The 20,176-nt window shown below is 50.7% G+C and overlaps 1 protein-coding gene across 1 annotated transcript; it reads right to left on the bottom strand.

The window, feature by feature from the left end:
• Nucleotides 1–7,059: 7,059 nt before the first annotated feature.
• Nucleotides 7,060–11,920, bottom strand: KCNJ5 (potassium inwardly rectifying channel subfamily J member 5). Its single transcript, XM_055414993.2, has 2 exons — nucleotides 10,755–11,920; nucleotides 7,060–7,382 (listed from the first exon to the last, which is right to left on the bottom strand). The coding sequence occupies exons 1-2, from the start codon at nucleotides 11,689–11,691 to the stop codon at nucleotides 7,060–7,062; spliced, it is 1,260 nt and encodes a 419-aa protein (XP_055270968.2). The 5' UTR covers nucleotides 11,692–11,920.
• Nucleotides 11,921–20,176: the final 8,256 nt, after the last annotated feature.

The raw sequence follows: 20,176 nt of genomic DNA on the forward strand, positions 1-20,176 counted from the left end.
TCCATGAGCATGGTTATTCAACAGGAGATTTGGAATGTGAGCATGACATTTGGAGTGTGCACGCAAAGGGATCCTTAATGCATGTACTTATCAACCACGTTCTTACGACCAGCAGCCTCACCACTCATCCCTGGATTTCTCCACTTACCCTGTTGCCCTGGATAGACCAGGATGCTCAAAGTATCTTGTACCCAAACCCTCATTAATTCCTCCCTTGAGATTTCCGATGTTTGTCTCCTCTAAGGGAATCCAGGTTATTTTACCAGCAGCTTCTCAGTAAAAGTAAAATAGTTCCTTAGAGAAAAAGGTGTTTTCTCTCAGTTCCTTAGAGAAAAATGTTTCTGTTTCTGAAACTCCTTCCTTGACACTGATCTGCCGTCAGGAAGCCAGAACGCTTTATGGCTGCCCTAAGGGACTAAAGGGATGCGCAGGCACACATCTCACACTGCTGCTCTGACTGGTGCAAACAAAGCCTGGACCTTCTAGACAAAGGTGGGTTTTTGGAGCATAATGTTCAGATTTTTGCTTTTTACTAGAAATGGGTGTGTTGTCCTCCTTCCCCAAATTGTAATCCAAGTTGTGAGTGGCAAACGTGTCTACCAAGGGTTCTTGCCCTCCTGACTTGGAGTTTTTAAATTATTTATTTTTGGCTGTGCTGGGTCTTTGCTGCTTTTGCTCAGGGTTTTCTCTACTTGCGGTGAGTGGAATCTGCTCTCTTGCTGCAATGCGTGGGCTTCTCATCATGGCAGCTTCTTTTGTTGTGGAGCACAGGTTCTAGGGATTGGGGGCATGTGGAATCATCCCTGGCCAGGGATCAGACCTGCATCCCCTGCATTGGCGGGCAGATTCTTACCCGCTGAGCCACCAGGGAAGTCCTGCAGTTTCCCTTCTGATGCTGAACAATGTTTACAGTACAATCCCCAGTGAAGAGGCATCCGCACAGGCCACCAGCCAATGGATCCCAGGACTTCCTGACCTTCGTGTGTGTGTTTTATGTCACACCCATCACCACAAGGCCGTCTTAGCCTCAGTCTCACTGGGGTTCTTTTACCCAGGGCTAATTGAGAAGCCCTGCACTTGCTTTCGCCTCGGTCATATGCGCTAATCTGCTTGTGCTTTGTTACAGACCGAATACTTGTTTCCACTCCAGATTCATATGTTGCAATCCTAACCCTGGTGCCAGGAAGTAGGGTCTTTGGAGCTGACTAGGTCATGAGGGTCCGTGAAGAAGCAGAGCACCAAAGAATTGATGCCTTTGAACTGTGGTGCTGGAGAAGACTCCTGAGAGTCCCTTGGACAGCGAGATAAAACCAGTCAATCCTGAGGGAAATCAACACTGAATACTCATTCGAAGGATGGATGCTGAAGCTGAAAAGCTCCAGTGTTTTCGTCATCTGACTCATTGGAAAAGACCCTGATGATGGGGAAGATTGAGAGCAGAAGGAGAAGAGGGCAACAGAGGATGAGATGGCTGGATAGCATCACAGATGCAATGGACATGAACTTGGGCAAACTTCAGGATGGTGAGGGACAGGGAGGCCTGGCGTGCTGCAGTTCATGGGGTCACAGAGTTGGACATGACTGGGCAACTGAACAACAGGTCATGAGGGTGAAACCCTCAGTAATGACACAAATGCTCTTATCAAAGAGATCCTGAGGAGCACCCTCGCCCCTTCCACCATGAGAAGATACAGTGAGAACTCAGCTGTCTGTGAACCAGGAAGCAGGCTCTCACCAGACTCCAAATCTGCTGGAGCCTTGATCTTGGACTCCCCAGACTACAAAACTGTGCGAAACAAATGTTTGTTGTTTAAGCTACCCAGTCCGTGGTATGTTTGTCAGAGCAGCTGGACCAGCCTGAGTCATGGCTGATCACCGCAGGGGGGCCACAGAATCAGACCAGCGAGATGCCTCTACACATCAGGGTTGCCCTGGCTCCCACAACTTAAAATACTGTTTCTTGTCCTAAATCAAAGCCCCAGAGAGTGGTTTTATCCTTTTGGAATGGTTTAAGTGAAGGATCTTTTTGTTAACCTCCTTTGTAGATCTGAGCTCTTCAGTTCCCATCCAGGGGACTGGAGCAGAAGAGAAGGCAATTCTAAATCCTCTAATGACATCCTCAGCAGAAACTGTTTCCTTCACTTGAAAATCCTGAAGTCCTTTGCCCATAAGACACATCCCAGCTTCTCCCGTCCTTCCCCCATCATTCAGTGATATCCATCTGTGCTAATCAATGCCATGAATGCAGACAGTCAGTGCAGGGACTCTAAGGTGGGTACTTCACGTTGTTGTTTAGTTGCTAAGTCGTGTATAACTCCTTTGCGACCCCATGGACTGTAGGCTGCCAGGCTCCTCTGTGTCCATGGGATTTCTTTTAGACACTCATTATTTAGGTAGTGTAGTCTGAATATTTAATGTAAAAACATGTGTGAGGACGCTGTGGAGGATGGCATGAGTGATCTATCAGGAGAAGGCACATAGCTGGCATGTTCTGGCCGATGGTGACCTCGCCTGCCCTGTGTCTGGAGGTTGAGCCCTGATTCCTGTCTCCTCCTCCCCACCTTGCCCAGACTATCACCTCCACTCCAGTTAAGATACTGATATCCCCAGGAGAAGGGCATGGCAACCCACTCCAGTATTCTTGCCTAGAGAATCCCATGGACAGAGAAACCTGGTGGGCTAGGGCCCATGGGGTTAAAGAGTAGGACACGATTGAAGCAACTTGACATGCACACACTCTGTGTTTCTAGGGGCTTTCCTGATGGCTCAGTGGGTAAAGAAGCCACCTGCAATGCAGGTGGGTTTGATCCCTGGGTCAGGAAGATCCTCTGGAGGAGGAAAATGGCAACACATTCTAGTATTCTTGCCTGGAGAGTCCCATGAACAGAGGAGCCTGGAGGGCTACAGTCCAAAGAGTTGGCTCAAAGGGTCGGGCATGGCAGTGCACACATTAGTGAAAACAAGAAGGACAAGTTTGCTTAAACTGGCAGTGAATTGAACAGCAACCAATGGCTATCTACTTAAAATGAGACAGAGTTCTGTAAGATCAAATCCACTTTATTGGATGAATTTTCAGCAGTGCAATGCTGTTCTTTTTAATGAGAAGATTGACAAGTCTTACACAGGGAGGAAGAGATTTGACATAGGAGTTTAAGGAGATGTGTTTAGCAAAAACCAAGTTGAGCAGAATAAGTGGCTTCTTCCCCAAAGCAATAATTCCCCATCTAATCTCTTTTCACAGCTCATTAATTCCCCCGGAATCAGAAAAAGGTGTTTCCCAATTATCCTGCCATGGGAGAACATTGCTGGTGGATGGAAGCTGACGTCCATAGCACAGCACACACAGGGGCGGCCAGGAGAGGTGGGGCTGCCTTCCTTCTTTCCTTCCATCCAGGGAGCTCGGGAGCTGCCCCTGCTCTGGCAGGGGTTTACGCAGGATGATGGCCCATCTGTGTTTGGAAGGCTCTGTTCTGGGCCCTATGGTCCTCTGACTATCTATGGCCTTGAGCAACTAAATTAACATCTCTAAACCTCAGTTATCTCTTTGGCAGCAAGGGGCTCCTAAGAGTTTCTCAGCAGACTTTTGAGAATTACGTGCCATCTTCCAGGCAAGGGCCTAACCCACGGGCACATAGTAGATGCACAGTAAACGGTGTTTGCCCAATGATGTGTTCAGGGCATATTTTTAGGTGACAGCATGCGACTTAAGTGGGGGGAGTTGTTTTAGTCTGGGGCAACTTCAATACAGAAATTTCAAGTGTCTGTGGCTTTCAACTCTCGGGAGACACAGGGCTGAGGCCTGTGTGTAAGGCAGGCATGGGGCCAGAGTGTGACAGAAGGTGCTGGCTATTACCGATCACGAGCAGGAGAACTCTCCCCAGATGGACGAGGGCTCCTTCCCCTCCATCAAGGCCAGCTGCTGCAGCCAGAGCCTCAACTAGCCGCAGGAAATGACAGAAAGTTGGCTGACTGCACAGGGAGGGTGGCGTCTGGAGGGGACAGTCATGGGCAAAGCTTGTTCAACCTGACCTGGGAACGGGGGTCTTTGGGCAAGGCCATGGAGACCTAGCAGGTCTCAGATGGATGCTGAGAGGATGAGTGGAAGGGACTTACCTTCTTCTGAGCTCCTGGGGGCTTCGCCCTTACAGGGGACGGTTCCAGAGCACATGAAGTTGAAGTAGGAAGTTAGCTCCCGAGGCTTTAGGGTCTGACCGATGAGAATGTTCTTTGGGATTCTGGAAGTGCTGAGGCTTGTGAGTAGCCACCTCACAGCCAGCCTGTCTCATCTCTCTGTGACCCATCAGAGGTGATGTGTGGGCTAAGAGCCATGTGGCTAAGGTCTGGGACTCATATGTGGCTTGTGGGTAGATGCAGTGTTTTTAAAGTCATCTACTGAGGTTCCAACCTTCATCAGAGTCTACATTGAGTGAGTCCATGTTGATACAAGAACTATCTATCAGAAAATGACTTCTGGAGTGCTTCAGACTTTAGTTTGATCAGTTGGTCACCAAGAAGGATTGCCTAGGGATACAAAAGTCAGCCTTCTTGCCTTTGAATTTTCTTGAGAAACAGCAGCTAAAGTGCACAGTGGGATTGCTACCCGATTCACACCAGTGCAGGGGGCTCTGGCCCCTCTGGGGGCTTTCCAAGAGGATGGTGCCGATCTCTTCCATTTCTGAGGCTCCACCACGTCTGCAGTTGGCTGAAACATGATGTGGCCTGGATTTGTGGGGGCTACTGCAGAGCTAGGACACAGGGGAGTGACTCACATGGCCACTTGGGGTTGCTAGGTGCAGGCAGGTGTGAAATAGCCCAGGACCCAGGCCAGCTGCAAGGCCTGCTTTTCCTGTGGTTTTCCCATCCTTGCTAATCTGCCTCACCGAGCGCTCTGAACCTGCAGGCACTGACGGATTTTGACAAAGGCAGCATTTAGATCTGGCGGGGTTGGGGGGAGGGCAACAAAACAGTCCTGCAATGCAAGCCTTGGATCTGGTGGGCTGAGGATGGGCACCCACTTCACAGTTCCAGCTGTAGCTCCTCAAGACGCCCAAGGCATCCACTCTTAGTGTGCCAGATTGCCTGCTCTCCTTTCCCTGGGGGACAGGATTCCAGCCTGTTCCTGGTCCCCTCCACGACCTGCTTCATTACAGAGGGATGCCTGCCTGGAGTCAGGACTCAGAGCCAGCCTATAGGGAAGACCCTGCTCCTCCCTGCTTCCTGGGCCCTTCTCTCCAGATCCAGCTCCTTGCCTGAGAACCGGATCCCCTCCCCTGAGTGTGGCCACCTGCTTCCTCTTCTCTGCAGCCCCAGCACCTGGAAAATCCAGCCTGTGATCCAAACCCAGTCCCCCTGGCTCGGTCTTAACTTCCTACTCTTACTCCCTGGGGAGGTGCTTTGCATCTGGGGCAGGAAGAGGCTTCCCTTTTCAAAGGTCAGCCGAGAGCTCTGCCATGGTGGTGGGGAGGCTTCCACAGTTCTGTGGCCGGAACTTCTGACATCTCTCCAGGTCTAGGTCAGCTGATCGGAAGCCTGTCAACCTCCACATACCAGATGTGCCCCATCACCATGACAGCTGCAGCGTCTATCCGTCCTCTTCCTGCGCCTCCAGGCTGAAAGGGAAAGCCTTCTGCCATTGTTGGCAGCACCACTTGGCCTGTGGGATTCTAGTTCCCCAACAAGAGGGATCCAGCCCTCAGCAGTGAAAGTGCAGAGTCCTAACCACTGGGCCGTTAGGGAAGTCCCATGCCTTGCTGTTTTTAAGGCTCTTCTCCATTCAGCGCTCTCTTAACGTTCACCCCTTCTCTGATTCTCCACGTTTGCAAGGTGAGGATGCCACCCCCCCTTTCCTGGCCATCCTTCCTGCTCTCCCAGCCCAGCCACCTCATTAGACCCACCTGTCGGAGATGAGACCCAGGGCAGCAGCACCAGCTCAGAGTCCCCCACCTCGGCTGGAAGGTGACGCCAGCCCTACAGGCACTTCTCCCTGTGCTTCACGTCCCTGCTTCACCGGGTAGCAAAGCTTGAAGTCAGCGATCTTGGTGACAGCTGGTGCCGCTGCTCATTTTAAAATTCAGGTTTTGTTTGCCTTTCTCTGTGTGTCTTGCCTCCCCCTCCCTGCTTCAGCACCGACTGGCTCATCTTGCCCTCTGACCACAGCGTCCTCCCTGGATGGATCACACCACGGGCTCCGAGACTGTGCGGGAAAGCACAGTGAAGGTGAGAAGCACTTTGAGATTCTTGGGGCCAGATGTCCTAGCACAGGTCCAGCTGCTGGGGTTCTTTCTTTGGTGGGAGGTGCAGGCACGGTATGGCTGAGGTGGCCAGGAAGTGACCCCCGACTAAACGTCACCCTAAGAAGAGCAGTGGTCTGCAGGCTACATTGGACCCGCAGAACACGGCTGGGAAAGCACACACTTCACAGGTAATGCTGAGATCCAGCGGTGAGGGCCTTAGCGCTCTGAGTGGTCACTGGTGGCAGATTTGCAAGGAATTCTATGTGACCTGAACCACCGAGGTCTGTGAGCACCCCTGGGACCGGGGATTGGAGCTTCCAGATTGGGGGAGTCTCCCCACCCTGAATCCACAACAGGCTTCACGATGGCCGGAATGAGGGGAAGGGGGCAGCAGCCAGGTGTCAGCCCTCGGCGGGAGAGGGCTGCCGGTTGGTCTGTGAAACCTCAAGAGGAAGGTGATCCGGGCCAGTTGGCAGAGAGAGGTGTGAGGACAGAGGCCACCTGGGTGTTTCACTGTGAGACAGGCCCTCCTGGTCTGGCCCTTAGCCCATGTGACAGAGGCTGGGGAGGAGAGACAGCACTGCCATGGGGACCAGCTGGAAGCCACCTGCTCCAGTAGATCCCGGGCTGGGAGGTGCCAGGACTCGGTTGCTCCTCCCCACAGAGCCTTAAAGGCTCTTGGCCACCCCCACCCCCAAAACAGCACACTCAGCACATTCACACACCCCAGCCCACTCAGCCCTTCAACCCCAGCCCTGCAGGCTCTGTGCTCATGACAAGGGAGCCCAGAGGGGAATGAGGGGAGGTCACGGGGATAGTGCCGTCCTCACGCAGAGCCCTTGATCTTCTGGGACCCACTCAGACCCTCAGGCTCTTCCTCTCCCTCCGGCTCCGCCTCTGCACCCAGCTCTGCTCCAGCGCAGCCCCCTGGCAGTGCGGGGCTGGGGAGGTACTGCAGGAGCCGGCCTTCCCGCTTCATTTCTGCCAGCTCCTTGGCACAGCAGCTGGGCGTGTTGGTTTCATAGGTGTCGTGGAAGGTGTTGTAGTCCACCTCATAGAAGCCCTTTTCCAAGGTGAGGACTGGTGTGAACCGGTGGCCCCAGAGCACCTCGGTATCCATGTAGGAGCTCCGTGCTTGGCAAGTCATGCCTGGGTACACAGAGGGCACATGTATTAGGAGTGGCCACAGCCTTCCATCCATTATCCATCCATCAGTCCATCATTCTTCATCCTTCTATCCATCCATTCAACATCTTTCATCCATCTGTCCATCTGTGCATCTATCCATCATCTGTCCATCCATCCATCCATCATCTTTCATTATCCATCCGTTCACCCACCCATCCATTCATTCATTACTGATCCATCAGTCCACCCACCCAATTATCCACCCAGTCCTTCATCAAGCATGTGTTGAATATCAGCTTTGTGCAAAGCACGATGGAGACATAAAGCTGAATAAGATACAACCCTTGCCCTAAGGAGCTCAATGTTTGATGGAGGCAGAAAATTAGAAATTAACAACGCAAGATTGTGGAGTAGGTTCCTAGAGACTAGGGTGAATAATTCAGGAATGGACATCGTTCCTGAACATGCATGAACTTCTAGAAGACTGAGCCAAGAAAAGACAAGGAAAGTTTGAATAAAGATAAATTCAGAGTGGCTCAACCCAGAGAAGCTGACAGGCATTTAGAATACACGGGGTTGTTTGGGGTGGATCCATACGGGCAAAAGCCTACACATGTATACACACACACCCACGGATGTGTTCGTGTACACACACACAGCATGGCTCCTTGGTTGGAGCATGCTCCAATGCCCCCATTCCCTGTCGGCTCAGCCCTGGCATGCCTACGTTATTTTTAGGTGCTGCTTTCTCTCCAGAGAGGACAGCTTTGTTTATGGATGAGGACGCCTCTGTCCTCAGGGTCACAGGGAAGCAGTTTTCTGATATTTAATCTTTCGGCTGAAGAAGATCCTAGCTTGTGCTCTTTGAAAACTGAAGGAAATGTCTGTTTAGCACCACCTCCCCGCCCCGCAGTTTAAATGTTCTCTGGCAGGGTTCTCATGCACCCCCGACCCACAGAGCACCAGGAAACCCCAGTGTATCCCACATGCTCTCGGCTCGCGGGGTCTTGCCTGCTCCAGATGTCTCCCCTCGGTCCTTGGACAACCCCCAGCTCAGCAGAGGTGTAGAAACCCATGCTGGGCACTGACCAGTCCAGACACAAGCCAAAGATCTGCAGGCTTGGGGGCCTCAGGAAACAAAGCAAGACGGGACCTCCATGGGCGCTTCGGACCAAGCCTCCTGGGGTCTTCCTGCCCTTCTTCTGTTGCACCTCTTGGAAGGGGGTGGTCCTATGACTGGAAACCCACCAGTGTGCCTGGCAGTCAGCTTCCAATGCATTTGGAAAGGACAGAAGCCACTCTGGGTGGCAGGCATTGGGCTTCACATACACCCCCCGTTTCATCATTTAACCCCTTCCCTTGTGAGCTTCTGAGGTTTGTTATCTTCATCCTGCTGGCGAGTTGAGCAACCTGCCCAAACTCAAGTGCAGGCTGCACAGAGCTGCGCTGGTCAAACCTCGGCCAGAACTCATAGCTTGTGCTTGGTTCCATGAATGTGGCAACCAAGTTCCTAAAGTGGCTCAGATCAGAGCCCATGTGAGTAGCAGTCTCCCTCTCTTTTCTCCTCACAGAACTGGAGTAACCCAGGTCATGGGAAGAGAGGAGGGCAACCAGATGGGGCAGGTCAACTGTGGGACCTGACTCTGAGGAGTCACGCTGGGAGAGGTTAGCGAGTGGCAGCGAAGGGCCAGGGGAGAGGAGAAGTATGCTAAGGCACTGCATTCCTACCTGTCCCCACATTTCTGAGCTGACCTTTGTGGCCTCGAAATGGAGCTCTTTTCCCAGAATCTCAGCCCATGTTCTGGTCTGACCCTGCCTCCAAGGATGGCGTGACCTGCAAGCTCCCAGAGGCGGGAGGAGAATTTGCCTGCACTCCCCTGTCCTGTCCCAGGGGTTCCCCGGCTGCCACCATATGCTGCCTGGCCAGCCTGGGTCCCCGGCAGATGGCCGAACGGCTCCCCCCGCGCAGCTCCCTGGAGCCTGTTAATACCCCCAGAGGTTTTGCTCCACTCGGGAAGGTCTGTCTGTGGCTGCCCCATCTGAGCTGCCCACCCAGCCCCCGAACCTTATGGGGGGCATGTGGTGTGGCTGACAAACTCTAGATGCCTGAGTGACAGCCCCAAATATGACAGACCTTCCTGTCTGCATGAAGCAGCTTCCACATCTGTGAAACAGGGTCGAAGTCAGCCCTCCAGTGCCATTGCCAGATTAGAAAAACATATATTCTCAGCTCCAGTGAGTTTTCTATGAGTCATCCTTAGGGCCAGGCCAGGTGCTCAGATGCCTCTGTGAGTGAGAAAGGAGGGCAGGAAGAAGGCGGAGGCAGAGGAGGGCCCATAGTTAGTGGGGCTCGCTTGCCCAGGGAGTGTGGTGGGGATATGGGCTCCCCCAGGCCTTGGCCTCCCTGAGCCCTGCACAGAGCTAGGAGGTGGGGAGCGCTCGGCTGGCATGAGTCAGTCGCTGGGCAGGGAGGTGCTGGCCGGACACGTGTGAGTGGGATGCACTGTTTTCTGGACACACCTGTGATAAAAAGCCCTTCCACAGGGAAGCTGAGGGACAGCCTGCCACACAGGGGCCCAAGGGTGTGGGGCTTGGCAGTCTCTCCCAGAAGAGGATTCTGTGACTTTGGGAATCACCCTGTCCTTGCCTCCGGTGGCGATTCACATGTAAAGACCTGCCACATCCTCCTGTAAGCAGCCCGTTTACCTTTGTTCAACTCAGAGTTTCTCAGGGTTATGTGCTCACAGAACCCCCTTGGAATGACACCTGCTCCAGGATGAGGGCGGGGAGGGAAGGACAGGTGGTCTAGCCTGTTGGAAACCAGGCTTTGGGTCACCTGGCTTTGACCTGCATCCTGGCTCAGTGATTTAGGAGCGCTTACCTTTCTGTGTCTCTGTTTCTGCACCTGTACCTGAAGGAAAACCATCTCACTCAATGAGCTACTGTGTGCTTAGAGTCTAGACCACGCCCAGACATTGGGGGAGGGGGTTTCAACACACATTTTGTGTGTGCCTGTGTGCGCGCGCGCTTGGTTGTGTCTGATTCTTTGTGACCCCATGGACTGTAACCCATCAGGTCCTCTGTCCATGGGATTTTTCAGGCAAGAATACTGGAGTGGGTTGCCATTTCCTTTTCCAGGGGATCTTCCCAACCCAGGGATCAAACCCACATCTCCTGCATTGGTACTTGGGTTCTTTGCCATGGAGCCACCAGGAAGCCCCAATACACATTATCTGCTTTCATAATTCCATCCTGAAGATCACCATTTGAGGGGTGGGGCTGATTGAGCTACCGCCTTCAGGCTGCACCTTCTGGAATCAGCAGGGGTCTGAGCGCCAGGGCCGGGGAGGGGCTGGGGAGGGGTGGGGAGGAGAAGGGGTTGGGGAGGCTCACCTGTGGCCTCCACCATCCCTTCCAGGATGACCACGACCTCGAACTCCTCCTGGGTCAGCTGGGCCCGCGACATCTCCCAGAAAGGGCTCTTCTCGTTGATCTCGTGACAGATGATGAGCGGGGAAACCAGGAAGAGGCGGTCATCCCCAGTGTCGAAGCCCACGTTGATGTCGGTCTGGTTCAGGGGGATGAACTCGCCCTCCTTGGTCTGCCGGGACTTGATGAGCTTGGCGCGGATGGAGGCCTCGACGATGTGCGAGTTGCGGAGGTCGCCCACCCGGAACATGAGACAGAGCTTCTCGTCTCGAAGTGAGATGACGGCGTTGTTGGAAAACATGAGGGTCTCAGCTCTCTTCTTGGGCTGGCTGATCTTGACGAACATGCACCCCACCATGAAGGCGTTGACGATGGAGCCGAGGATGGCCTGGACCAGCAGGAGGACGATGCCCTCCGGACACTTCTCCGTGATCACCCGAAAGCCATACCCGATGGTGGTCTCCGTCTCGATGGAGAACAGGAAGGCAGACACGAAGCCACTGAGGTTCTCTACACAAGGGATCCACTCCCGGTCCCCGACGTGGTCCAGGTCACCCCGGATGTAAGCAATGAGCCACCAGATGAACCCGAAGAATAGCCAGGTGATGGTGTAGACCATGGTGAAGACAAGCAGGTTGAAGCGCCACTTGAGGTCCACCAGGGTGGTGAAGAGGTCGCTCAGGTAGCGGTAGGTCTCCTGAACGTTGCCGTGATGGACGTTGCACTTGCCGCTCTTCTCCATGTAGCGCTGCCTGGGCTTCTTGCCCTCTGACAGGAGGCGCGTGCGGTCGGTGGCAATGGGGATGTAATCTCGGGCCTGTTTGGGAATCTTCTTAGGGTCCCTGGGAGTGACCCCAATCTCCATATCCTGGTTCATGGCATTCCTAGAATCGCCAGCCATGACTGGGGTGCATTGAATTAAAAGACATTGTCAGATGGCCAATAAGCAATGAAAAAATGCTCAACGTTGCTAATTGTTAAAGACATGCAAATCAAATCTACAATAAGGTACCACCTAACACTAGACTGAAGTGACTTAGCAACAGCAGCAGCTTAGCAGCAGCAGCAACACTAGTCAGAATGGCCATTGCCAAAAGGTCCATAGATATTAATAATAAATGCTGGAGAGGACAGAGAAGGCAATGGCAAGCCACTCCAGTACTCTTGCCTAGAAAATCCCATGGACGGAGGAGCCTGGTAGGCTGCAGTCCATGGGGTCGCTACGAGTCAGACATGACCGAGTGACTTCACTTTCACACATTGGAGAAGGAAATGGCAACCCACTCCAGTGTTCTTGCCTGGAGAATCCCAGGGAAGGGGGAGCCTGGTGGGCTGCCATCTATGGGGTCACACAGAGTCGGACACAACTGAAGTGACTTAGCAGCAGCAGCAGCAGCAACAGCTGGAGAGGATGTGGAGAATAGGAAACCCTCCTACAAAGCTGTTGGTGGGAATGTAAATTGCAGCCACTATGAAAAACAGTATGGAGTTTCCTCAAAAAACTAAACAAGGAGCTGTCATACGATCCAGCAATCCCATGCCTGGGCATATACCTGGACAAAACTAGAATTAGAAAAAATACATGCACCCCTATGCTCAAAACAGCATTATTTACAATAGCCAAGATACAGAAACAACGTAAATGTCCATCAACAGATGAATAGATAAAGAAGATGTGATACACACACACACACACACACACACACACACACACTCAGGAATATTACTCAGCCATCAAGAGTGGAATACTCTTGCAGAGTGTAATACCATTTGCAGCAACGTGGATGGACCTAGAGATGATCATACCAAGCAAAGTAAGTCATAAAGAAAAAGATAAATACCATACCATATCTCTTATATGTGAAATCTAAAATATGATACAAATGAACATATCTATGAAACAAAACAGGGTGGTTGCCAAGGAGAGGCGGTGAGAGAGGGGTGGAGAGGGAGCTTGGGGTTAGCAGGTGCAAACTGTTATATGTAGGATGGATAAACAACAAGGTCCTACTGTGTAGCACAGGGAAATACATTCAGTATGTGGTGACAAACCATAGTGGGAAAGAATATATGTGTATATAACTGAGTTACAGAACTGAATATATATGTATATAACTGAATTGTACAGAGGAAATTAGCACCCCATTGTAAATCAACTATACTTCAATAAAATTTTAAAAAGACATCCTCAGTGAAGTGGACTGTTCTGATTCATAGAAACCCTAAACTTCAAGGTCACTCTGCCTTTGTGTGCTCAAAAGGCTCCCCTCTACTGTACAGTGGACCAGTACATGTGGACCACAGGCAGTCCGGGGAATGCTCAGGGCAGGGATCCTGTTTGCTGAATCCTGTGTTTGTTTTTATTCCAGGTGCCTACTGCAGGTTCTACCATACAATGGAAGCTCGATAGTTATTGAACTAAATGAACACATTCTAGATGCAAACTTCATGCTTACTGTTTAAAGGCTTTAAAGAAACCTGGGAGAAATTATTTTATAAATATTTATTTATTTGGCTATGCAGGGTCTTAGTTGCGGCATTCAGGATCTAGTTCCCTGACCAGGGATCGAACCTGGGTCCCTAGCTTTGGGAGCAAGGAGTCTTATAGCCCCTGGACCACCAGGGAAGTCCCTGGGAGCAATTTTTTTAAAGAGTAATTGCAACACTTTATTAAACGCCTGCTGTGTTCCATGCTGGATAGATACAGTCACTTGTTACCACAACAACATGTGGGAGTGACAGCTTGTAATCTCCATTATAGAAACACCACTCAGGCATCCGGCTTATTTCTAAGTCTCTCTCCCTCCTTTAGAAGGTAAGCTCCCCCTGCCTCAGGCTCAACTGGGGGCCTGTTTTGTTTCCTGATACATTCCAAGTACCCAGAGCATAGCCTGGCACATATTATGCACTTAAAAAGTAATTACTGAATAAATGGATAAACAGCTAAGAACTATGAGTCCCAATAGTCCCATATAGTGAAGGACAGGGAAGCCTGGGGTGCTTTGTGTCCATGGGGTCGCAAAGAGTTGGACATGACTGAACGACTGAACGGCAAGTACAACATGAGTCCCGAAGAGGATAAGTGCCATCCAGGTGGAAGAGCTGATATGTGGGTTCCAGCCGGTTGGGCCCAAAGTCTGTGCTCTTTCTTTTATCCCTCCCTATCTCCTTTCTTGTCATCTGAGATCTTAGCAGCAGACAGAAAGGAAAAGGCATCATGTGTCTGATTCACCCTGTGGTCACTCGAACCATCTGAGCGGGAAGTCGGCTGTCTGAGCACTTACCAATAAAACAAATTGCTGTTTAGACTCACCATTATAAATTCTGATACAGTAATTCCCTGCTCTGTGAGAAATCGAGATAGGCAGGATGTTAATGCCCCAAGGCTTTCAAAAGGGTTGTAAAATATTTTTGGAATATATCTAGTACTAAGTTGCTACTGTCATGTCTGACTCTTTGTAACCCTATGCACTGTAGCCCACCAGGCTCCTCGGTCCAGGGGATTTTCCAGGCAAGAATATTGGAGTGGATTACCACTTCCTACTCCAGGGGATTTTCCAGACCCAGGAATCGAACCCAGGTCTCCTGCCTTGGCTAGTGGGTTCTTTACCAATATGCTGCCCTTTAAAGAAACACCTAGAATCCTGTAGAACTCCATCTACAGTTTTTCTGATATGTTGCTTGCAGACATTAAAATGCTCTAACCCAGATGGGAAGGAAATCTAAAAGAGAGGGAATAAATACATATGTAAAACTGAGTCACTTTGCTGTACCGCAGAAACTAACACAGCATTGTAGAGCAATCATACTCCAATAAAACTTTTTAAAAAAGATGCTCAAAGACTCTGATGAACCTGGGTGGGACCATAAGACTCTGTAGCCAACAGCAACAGCTTCAGTTTCTGCACAGTCCTGAGCCAGTTACTGTGGTAAGAAATCAATATTGTTCGATCTCATTTAATCCTCACAATAGAGCTCTTACACTAGTACTGTTATCATCCTCTGTTTTCAGACAAGGAAAAGGAATTGCAGGTGGTAAGTGGCCAACTTAGGTTTTGCATCTAGGTCTGTCTGGCTCCAGCCCAGGGGCTAACAGTACCCACCCAGCAATGGCCTGCAGTCATTGAGATTCTAAGGCTCTGGCTTAGACCAATGAGCTGTTCTTTCTAGAAAGTTCTAGGAGCTTCTAATTCTGGGGATACCATCACTCAGCCCTTCTTCTTTCTAAGCATGTTCTTGATTTTGCAATAACTCTCCTTTGCAGAGAACCAGGTCCCTGATGGAACAACCTGGATGTATGTTCTATAAGCCATGCGCTAACTGCCTCACTGACTGGTTGAGGAAGTTCTCAATGCTGCCTGGGTGGCTGCTGCTATTTCAAGATGACCTTTCAAATATCATATTGAAGGGTCCTAGGAAGTGCTGTTTGTCAGAGACATCCGCTGGCCATTTCCTATTCCGCACAGGCCACCTGCTCCCTGTCCTCTGCGTGGCTGTTACAGAGATAAATGAAAGAAGAATGGTTGGAGCCGCTTTGCAGGAACCCAAGCACTATCTCACTCTGCCCCTTGGCTAGGAGACTGTTTACTAAATCCCGACCAGAGATGCCCAGAAACAAGGAGAAATGCTGCTGAGGTTCCGGGTGCTCCTGGGGACCCCAGCTGCTGGAACCCAGATGGGGGGTCCACTGGGAGTGCTTCCTGTGATTTCCCCAGCCTCTGGCACTGGGCAGGGCGGGCTCAGTACCCGTGAGAATGAGTCACGGACAAGAAAGCACACTCTCTGCCCTCAGCTCTTTCAGGAAGGCAGCCTTCCACTGATTTTCTGCACTGTTTCCTTCTTTATTTTTAAACCTACTTTCATACATTCTCGCAGGAGAAAACCTTGTTCTGTACTGGAAACAGGAAAAAAAAGGGGGGGCTTTCTGGGACACCTCCACCCAGAACGGAAAACTTCTTGGGTCCGGCAGACAGGAATAGTGGTCGATTTCTGATCTGATGCTGGCACCCATTCTCCAGGTGAGCGTGGATCATCACAGGAGGGATCACCCGTTCAACCCAGGTGAGACCTGGATTCCAGCCTAACATCTAACACCTGCTCTGGGAGCCAAAGAGAAACAGCCTTAACTTCCTTTGCCTCCGTTTCTTTTTTTAAGTTGTTTATTTATTGTTGGCTGTGCTGGGTCTTCGCTGCTGTGCTCGGGTTTTTCTCTAGTTGCGGTGAGCCGGCTTCTCATCCCCCTGTTGCACAGCATGGGCTCTTGGGCTTCAGCAGTTGCAGCTCTCAGGCTCCAGAGTGCAGGCTGAGTAGTGGTGATACACAGGCTTAGTTGCTCCAGGGCATTTGGGATCTACCCGGGCCAGGGATCGTACAGGTGCCTCCTGCACTGGCAGGTGGATTCTTTACCACTGAGATAACAGGAAAGCCCTGTTTGCCTCAGTTTGATCATGGACACTCAGGGAAAGAAAATATGAAAAAAAAAACAACATAAGTATAAGCACAAACTCTCCTTGAATTGAAATTTAATGCAATTGCACAGTAACCTCATTTTATTTTATTCTATTTTTAAAGATTTTTTTTTGATATGGACCATTTTAAATGTCTTTATTGAATTTGCTACAATATTGTTTCTGTTTTATGTTTTGGTTTTTTTGTCCGCAAGGCATGTGAGCTCTTAGCTCCCAGACCAGGGATTGAATCCATACCCCCAGCGTTGGAAGGTGAAGTCTTAACCACTGGACCACCAGGGAAGTAACATAACCCCATTTTAAAGAAGAGAGAGGCAGGGAGCATCTGAGTCTGATACTTAAAGGCCCCGTGTGCAATCTGTAGGGCAGGTGTCAGGCATGGAGCCTCAACTACCTGATTCCTACTTAGTGGCTCAGTCATGTCAGACTCTCTGCAACCCCATGGACCGTAGCCTGCCAGAATCCCCTGTCACGGGATTCTCCAGCAAGAATACTGGAGTGGGTAGCCATTCCCTTCTCTAGGGGATCTTCCTGACCCAGGGATCAAACTTGGGTTTCCTGCTTTTGTAGGCAGATTCTTTATCATCTAAGGCACCAGGGAAGCTCCAAATTACTTAGAGTAAGCAAATTGTCCACACTAGAAATCTCAGTCTCCAGTGCTGTGGGCTTAAGCCAAAAGGGTTTTCATGGACAATGAAGATTCTTTAATCAGATTTTCAAGATCCTCTGTATTAATTTATGCATTCACTGAACAAGCACTAATTGAAGAGCTATTTGAGTCCAACTCCTGTGCTCAGAGCTGGTAATAAAGCAGTAAGGTGAATGCAGGCCCAGGCCTTACGTACTTTGTATTCTAGCCTTGCCTCTTTGAACCCAGATGTCTGTGGAGAGAGAGGCAGGGAGAAAGCGTGGGCCTGGCCGAGGCCAGCTAAGTGTGGGCACTGCTTTCTGCAGGGCCAGGGAGAGGCCCTGACATGAGCAAATCCTATTCAATCTCATCAAGGCCAATATTGCTCTTCATCTTTCATCCGCTCCTACGTCCCGAATGGAAAGCTGTGCCCAGACACAATTAAAGCTCCTGAGAGAGGCAGAGCTTCAAGTCCAGCAAAGTGGTTTAATCTCTTTGATATAAAAACACAAGTGGAGAAAAAATCAAAAGAGGAAAACTCAAAGGAAGTTGTATTTCAGAGGATGCATTCGTTAATCTGACATCCATTTAAATGCACCTCTGTATTAAGAATTTCAAAAAATATCTCCCACCCAACCCCCAGTGAAGAAAACTCTGTGTCATGGGATACTTTAGGAAGTCATGGACACAGCAGCTTGATAGAAACTGCATGTGGGGACCAGCAGGGTATCCTGAAGACAGCCTGGGAGCCTTGTCTCAGACTCAGCTTCCGACTGTGAAATGGGCATAGCAGGCACCCTTAGTGATATCCTCCTTTCTCTCTTAGATGTGCTGAGTCAAAGTCTGAGTTCCCTCGGATTTGGGATGAGATTGGAGGAAGAGTATTGGGGGTTTCCCAGGTGGTGCTAGTGGCAAAGAATCTGCCTGCCAATGCAGGAGATGCAAGAGGCATCGGGTTTGATCCCTGGACCGGGGCGATCAGCTGGAGAAGGGAATGTCTACCCACTCCAGTACTCTTGTCTGGGAAATACCAGAGGAGCCTGGAGGGCTACAGTCCATGGGGGTCACAAAGAGTTGGACACGACTGAGTGAGCATTGGAGGAACAGTATTGGAGGGGAATATATTCACTTCTCAGACTGAGATAATTGTATACTAAGCTATATGAATCTACACAGTTGTACTGCTTACTAAATATGAAAAGACTCCTAATTGGCTGATGAATAAGTTGCCCCAGTGTCCTCAAGGACCCTCAACGTAAGCAGGGAGAATAAAAAGTCTTATCAGCAGAGTACGCACTGGGAACAGAGAGGGCACATGTAAATAGGCAGAATTCTGAGAGGCCCCCACGATTCCTGCCCCCAGACACTCTTGGTGCATCCCCGGGTGTGTGAACAGGATTCTCACTCCAGTGATAGGGCTGTGTTCTTATTCAGTTGACTCTAAGCAAGGAGGATCATCTGGGGTGAGCCAGACCTCATCAGTTCAGTTCAGTTCAGTCGCTCAGTCATGTCCGACTCTTTGCGACCCCATGAATCACAGCACACCAGGCCTCCCTGTCCATCACCAACTCCCGGATTTCACTCAAACTTATGTCCATCGAGTTGGTGATGCCATCAAGCCATCTCATTCTCTGTCGTCCCCGTCTCCTCCCACCCCCAACCCCTCCCAGCATCAGACTCTTTTCCAGTGAGTCAACTCGTCACATGAGGTGGCCAAAGTATTGCAGTTTCAGCTTTAGCATCAGTCCTTCCAATGAACACCCAGGATTGATCTCCTTTAGAATGGACTGGTTGGATCTCCTTGAAGTCCAAGGGACTCTCAAGAGTCTTCTCCAGCACCACAGTTCAAAAGATAAGCCCTTAAAAGGACTGGGCTCTTCCTGAAGCAGGAGACTGAAAGCACAAGAGGAATTAGATGGACAGACATTTCCTTTGTGGCTTTAAAGATGGAGGAGGCCACGTGGGGCATGGGTGAACCCCGGGAGCTGAGTGCATCCCCTTGTGACAGCCAGCAAGGAAACAGGAACTTCAGTCCGACAACCACAAACAAGGAAATCTGGCCACAACACAGGAGCTGGAAGAGAACCTGAGCTCCAGAGGAGATGCACCTGCAGGCTGCCTGCCTGGAGCCTGGTGCAGAAACAGCAGTGAGAGAGGCTGCGGCCAGCAGAGTGCAAAGTCCGGGGGGAACTCAGGGCAGTTGCGGGGTAGGGTGGTGGTGGTGCTGGCTCAGAATCTGATGGTGGAGCCCCTCTTTGCCGGGAAGGAATCAGCCAGTGGTCCCAGCCAGTCAGAGCCTGGGCCCAAACTACACAGACAGGCTGGCTCCTCCCAGGGGGCCAGCCCTGGTTTCCCAGCTTTCATAATTACTAACCTTAAAAGCAAAAAAACAAAACAAAGCTCTATTTAGTGCATTCTGAGACTTAATGGCCAAGAGCTCAGAAGTAACACATCTTAAAAAAACCCATCAGGTAATTTGTTTAAAAATCCTCTCATTTTGCAGCTATTTTTTTTCTTATCAACTTAGGTGGTAGTCTATTTTTTATTTCCTGGATGTTCAGTGGTTTTCTTCTTTGAGTCCATATTCAAAAAGTATCTGGGTGACAGCATCTGTGATACCACACGGGTGACAGCATATGTGATACCACACGTGTGAAAGTCCATTGGAAACTGTGACGCACACGATTCATTCACTGATTCATTCAGCGAGTCAGTGACCCTCCACTGAGCATCACCTACAAATGTGCATGGTGGCTCAGGAGCGGGGGCCGTAGGGGACGGAGCAGCAATCACCCCTTTACTTTGCTTTCCATGCACAAATGTTAAAATGCAGATTCTGATACAGTAGGTCTGGGGTTCCTAGACTCTGCATTTTTATCCAGCAGCTCCCAGTGACCTTGATGCTGCTGGTCCTCAGGCCAGTCTCCCCCTGGGTGCCCCCTGTGATCAACTGGATGCTGGATGCCATGCTGACTGATGCCTGCGTCCTACACCCTGGGGGCCTGACCCAGGCCATTCTAACGGGCAACAGAGACTGAGGACCCCTGCTCAATGTTCTGTCCTCACGGAGCTCACGCACTGGGAGGGGGGGGCACATAAGCAAAAGACGCCACAGAGAGTAACAGAAGGACGAAGGCGGGGCTCTTGATTCAGCTTGGCCAGAGCAGTGAGGAGGGCTCAGGAAAGACTTGGCGGAGAGGGTGCCCAGTGATGGAGTGAGGTGAGCCTTCTTGACATGAGATACAGGAGCGGACAAACACAAAAGCTCACGTACTGGGACTTCGCTGGCG

This window comes from Moschus berezovskii, chromosome 25, assembly GCF_049115385.1.
Source record: "Moschus berezovskii isolate FMDL1 chromosome 25, NW_MosBer_1.0, whole genome shotgun sequence".
In the NCBI taxonomy this organism is placed as follows: domain Eukaryota; kingdom Metazoa; phylum Chordata; class Mammalia; order Artiodactyla; family Moschidae; genus Moschus; species Moschus berezovskii.

Coding starts and splice junctions, on each gene's coding strand:
- KCNJ5 (XM_055414993.2), bottom strand. CDS start 11,691: ATGGCTGGCGATTCTAGGAATGCCATGAACCAGGATATGGAGATTGGG. Junction 7,383..10,754: donor AGGGATGGTGGAGGCCACAG/GTGAGCCTCCCC, acceptor CTGTGTACCCAG/GCATGACTTGCCAAGCACGG.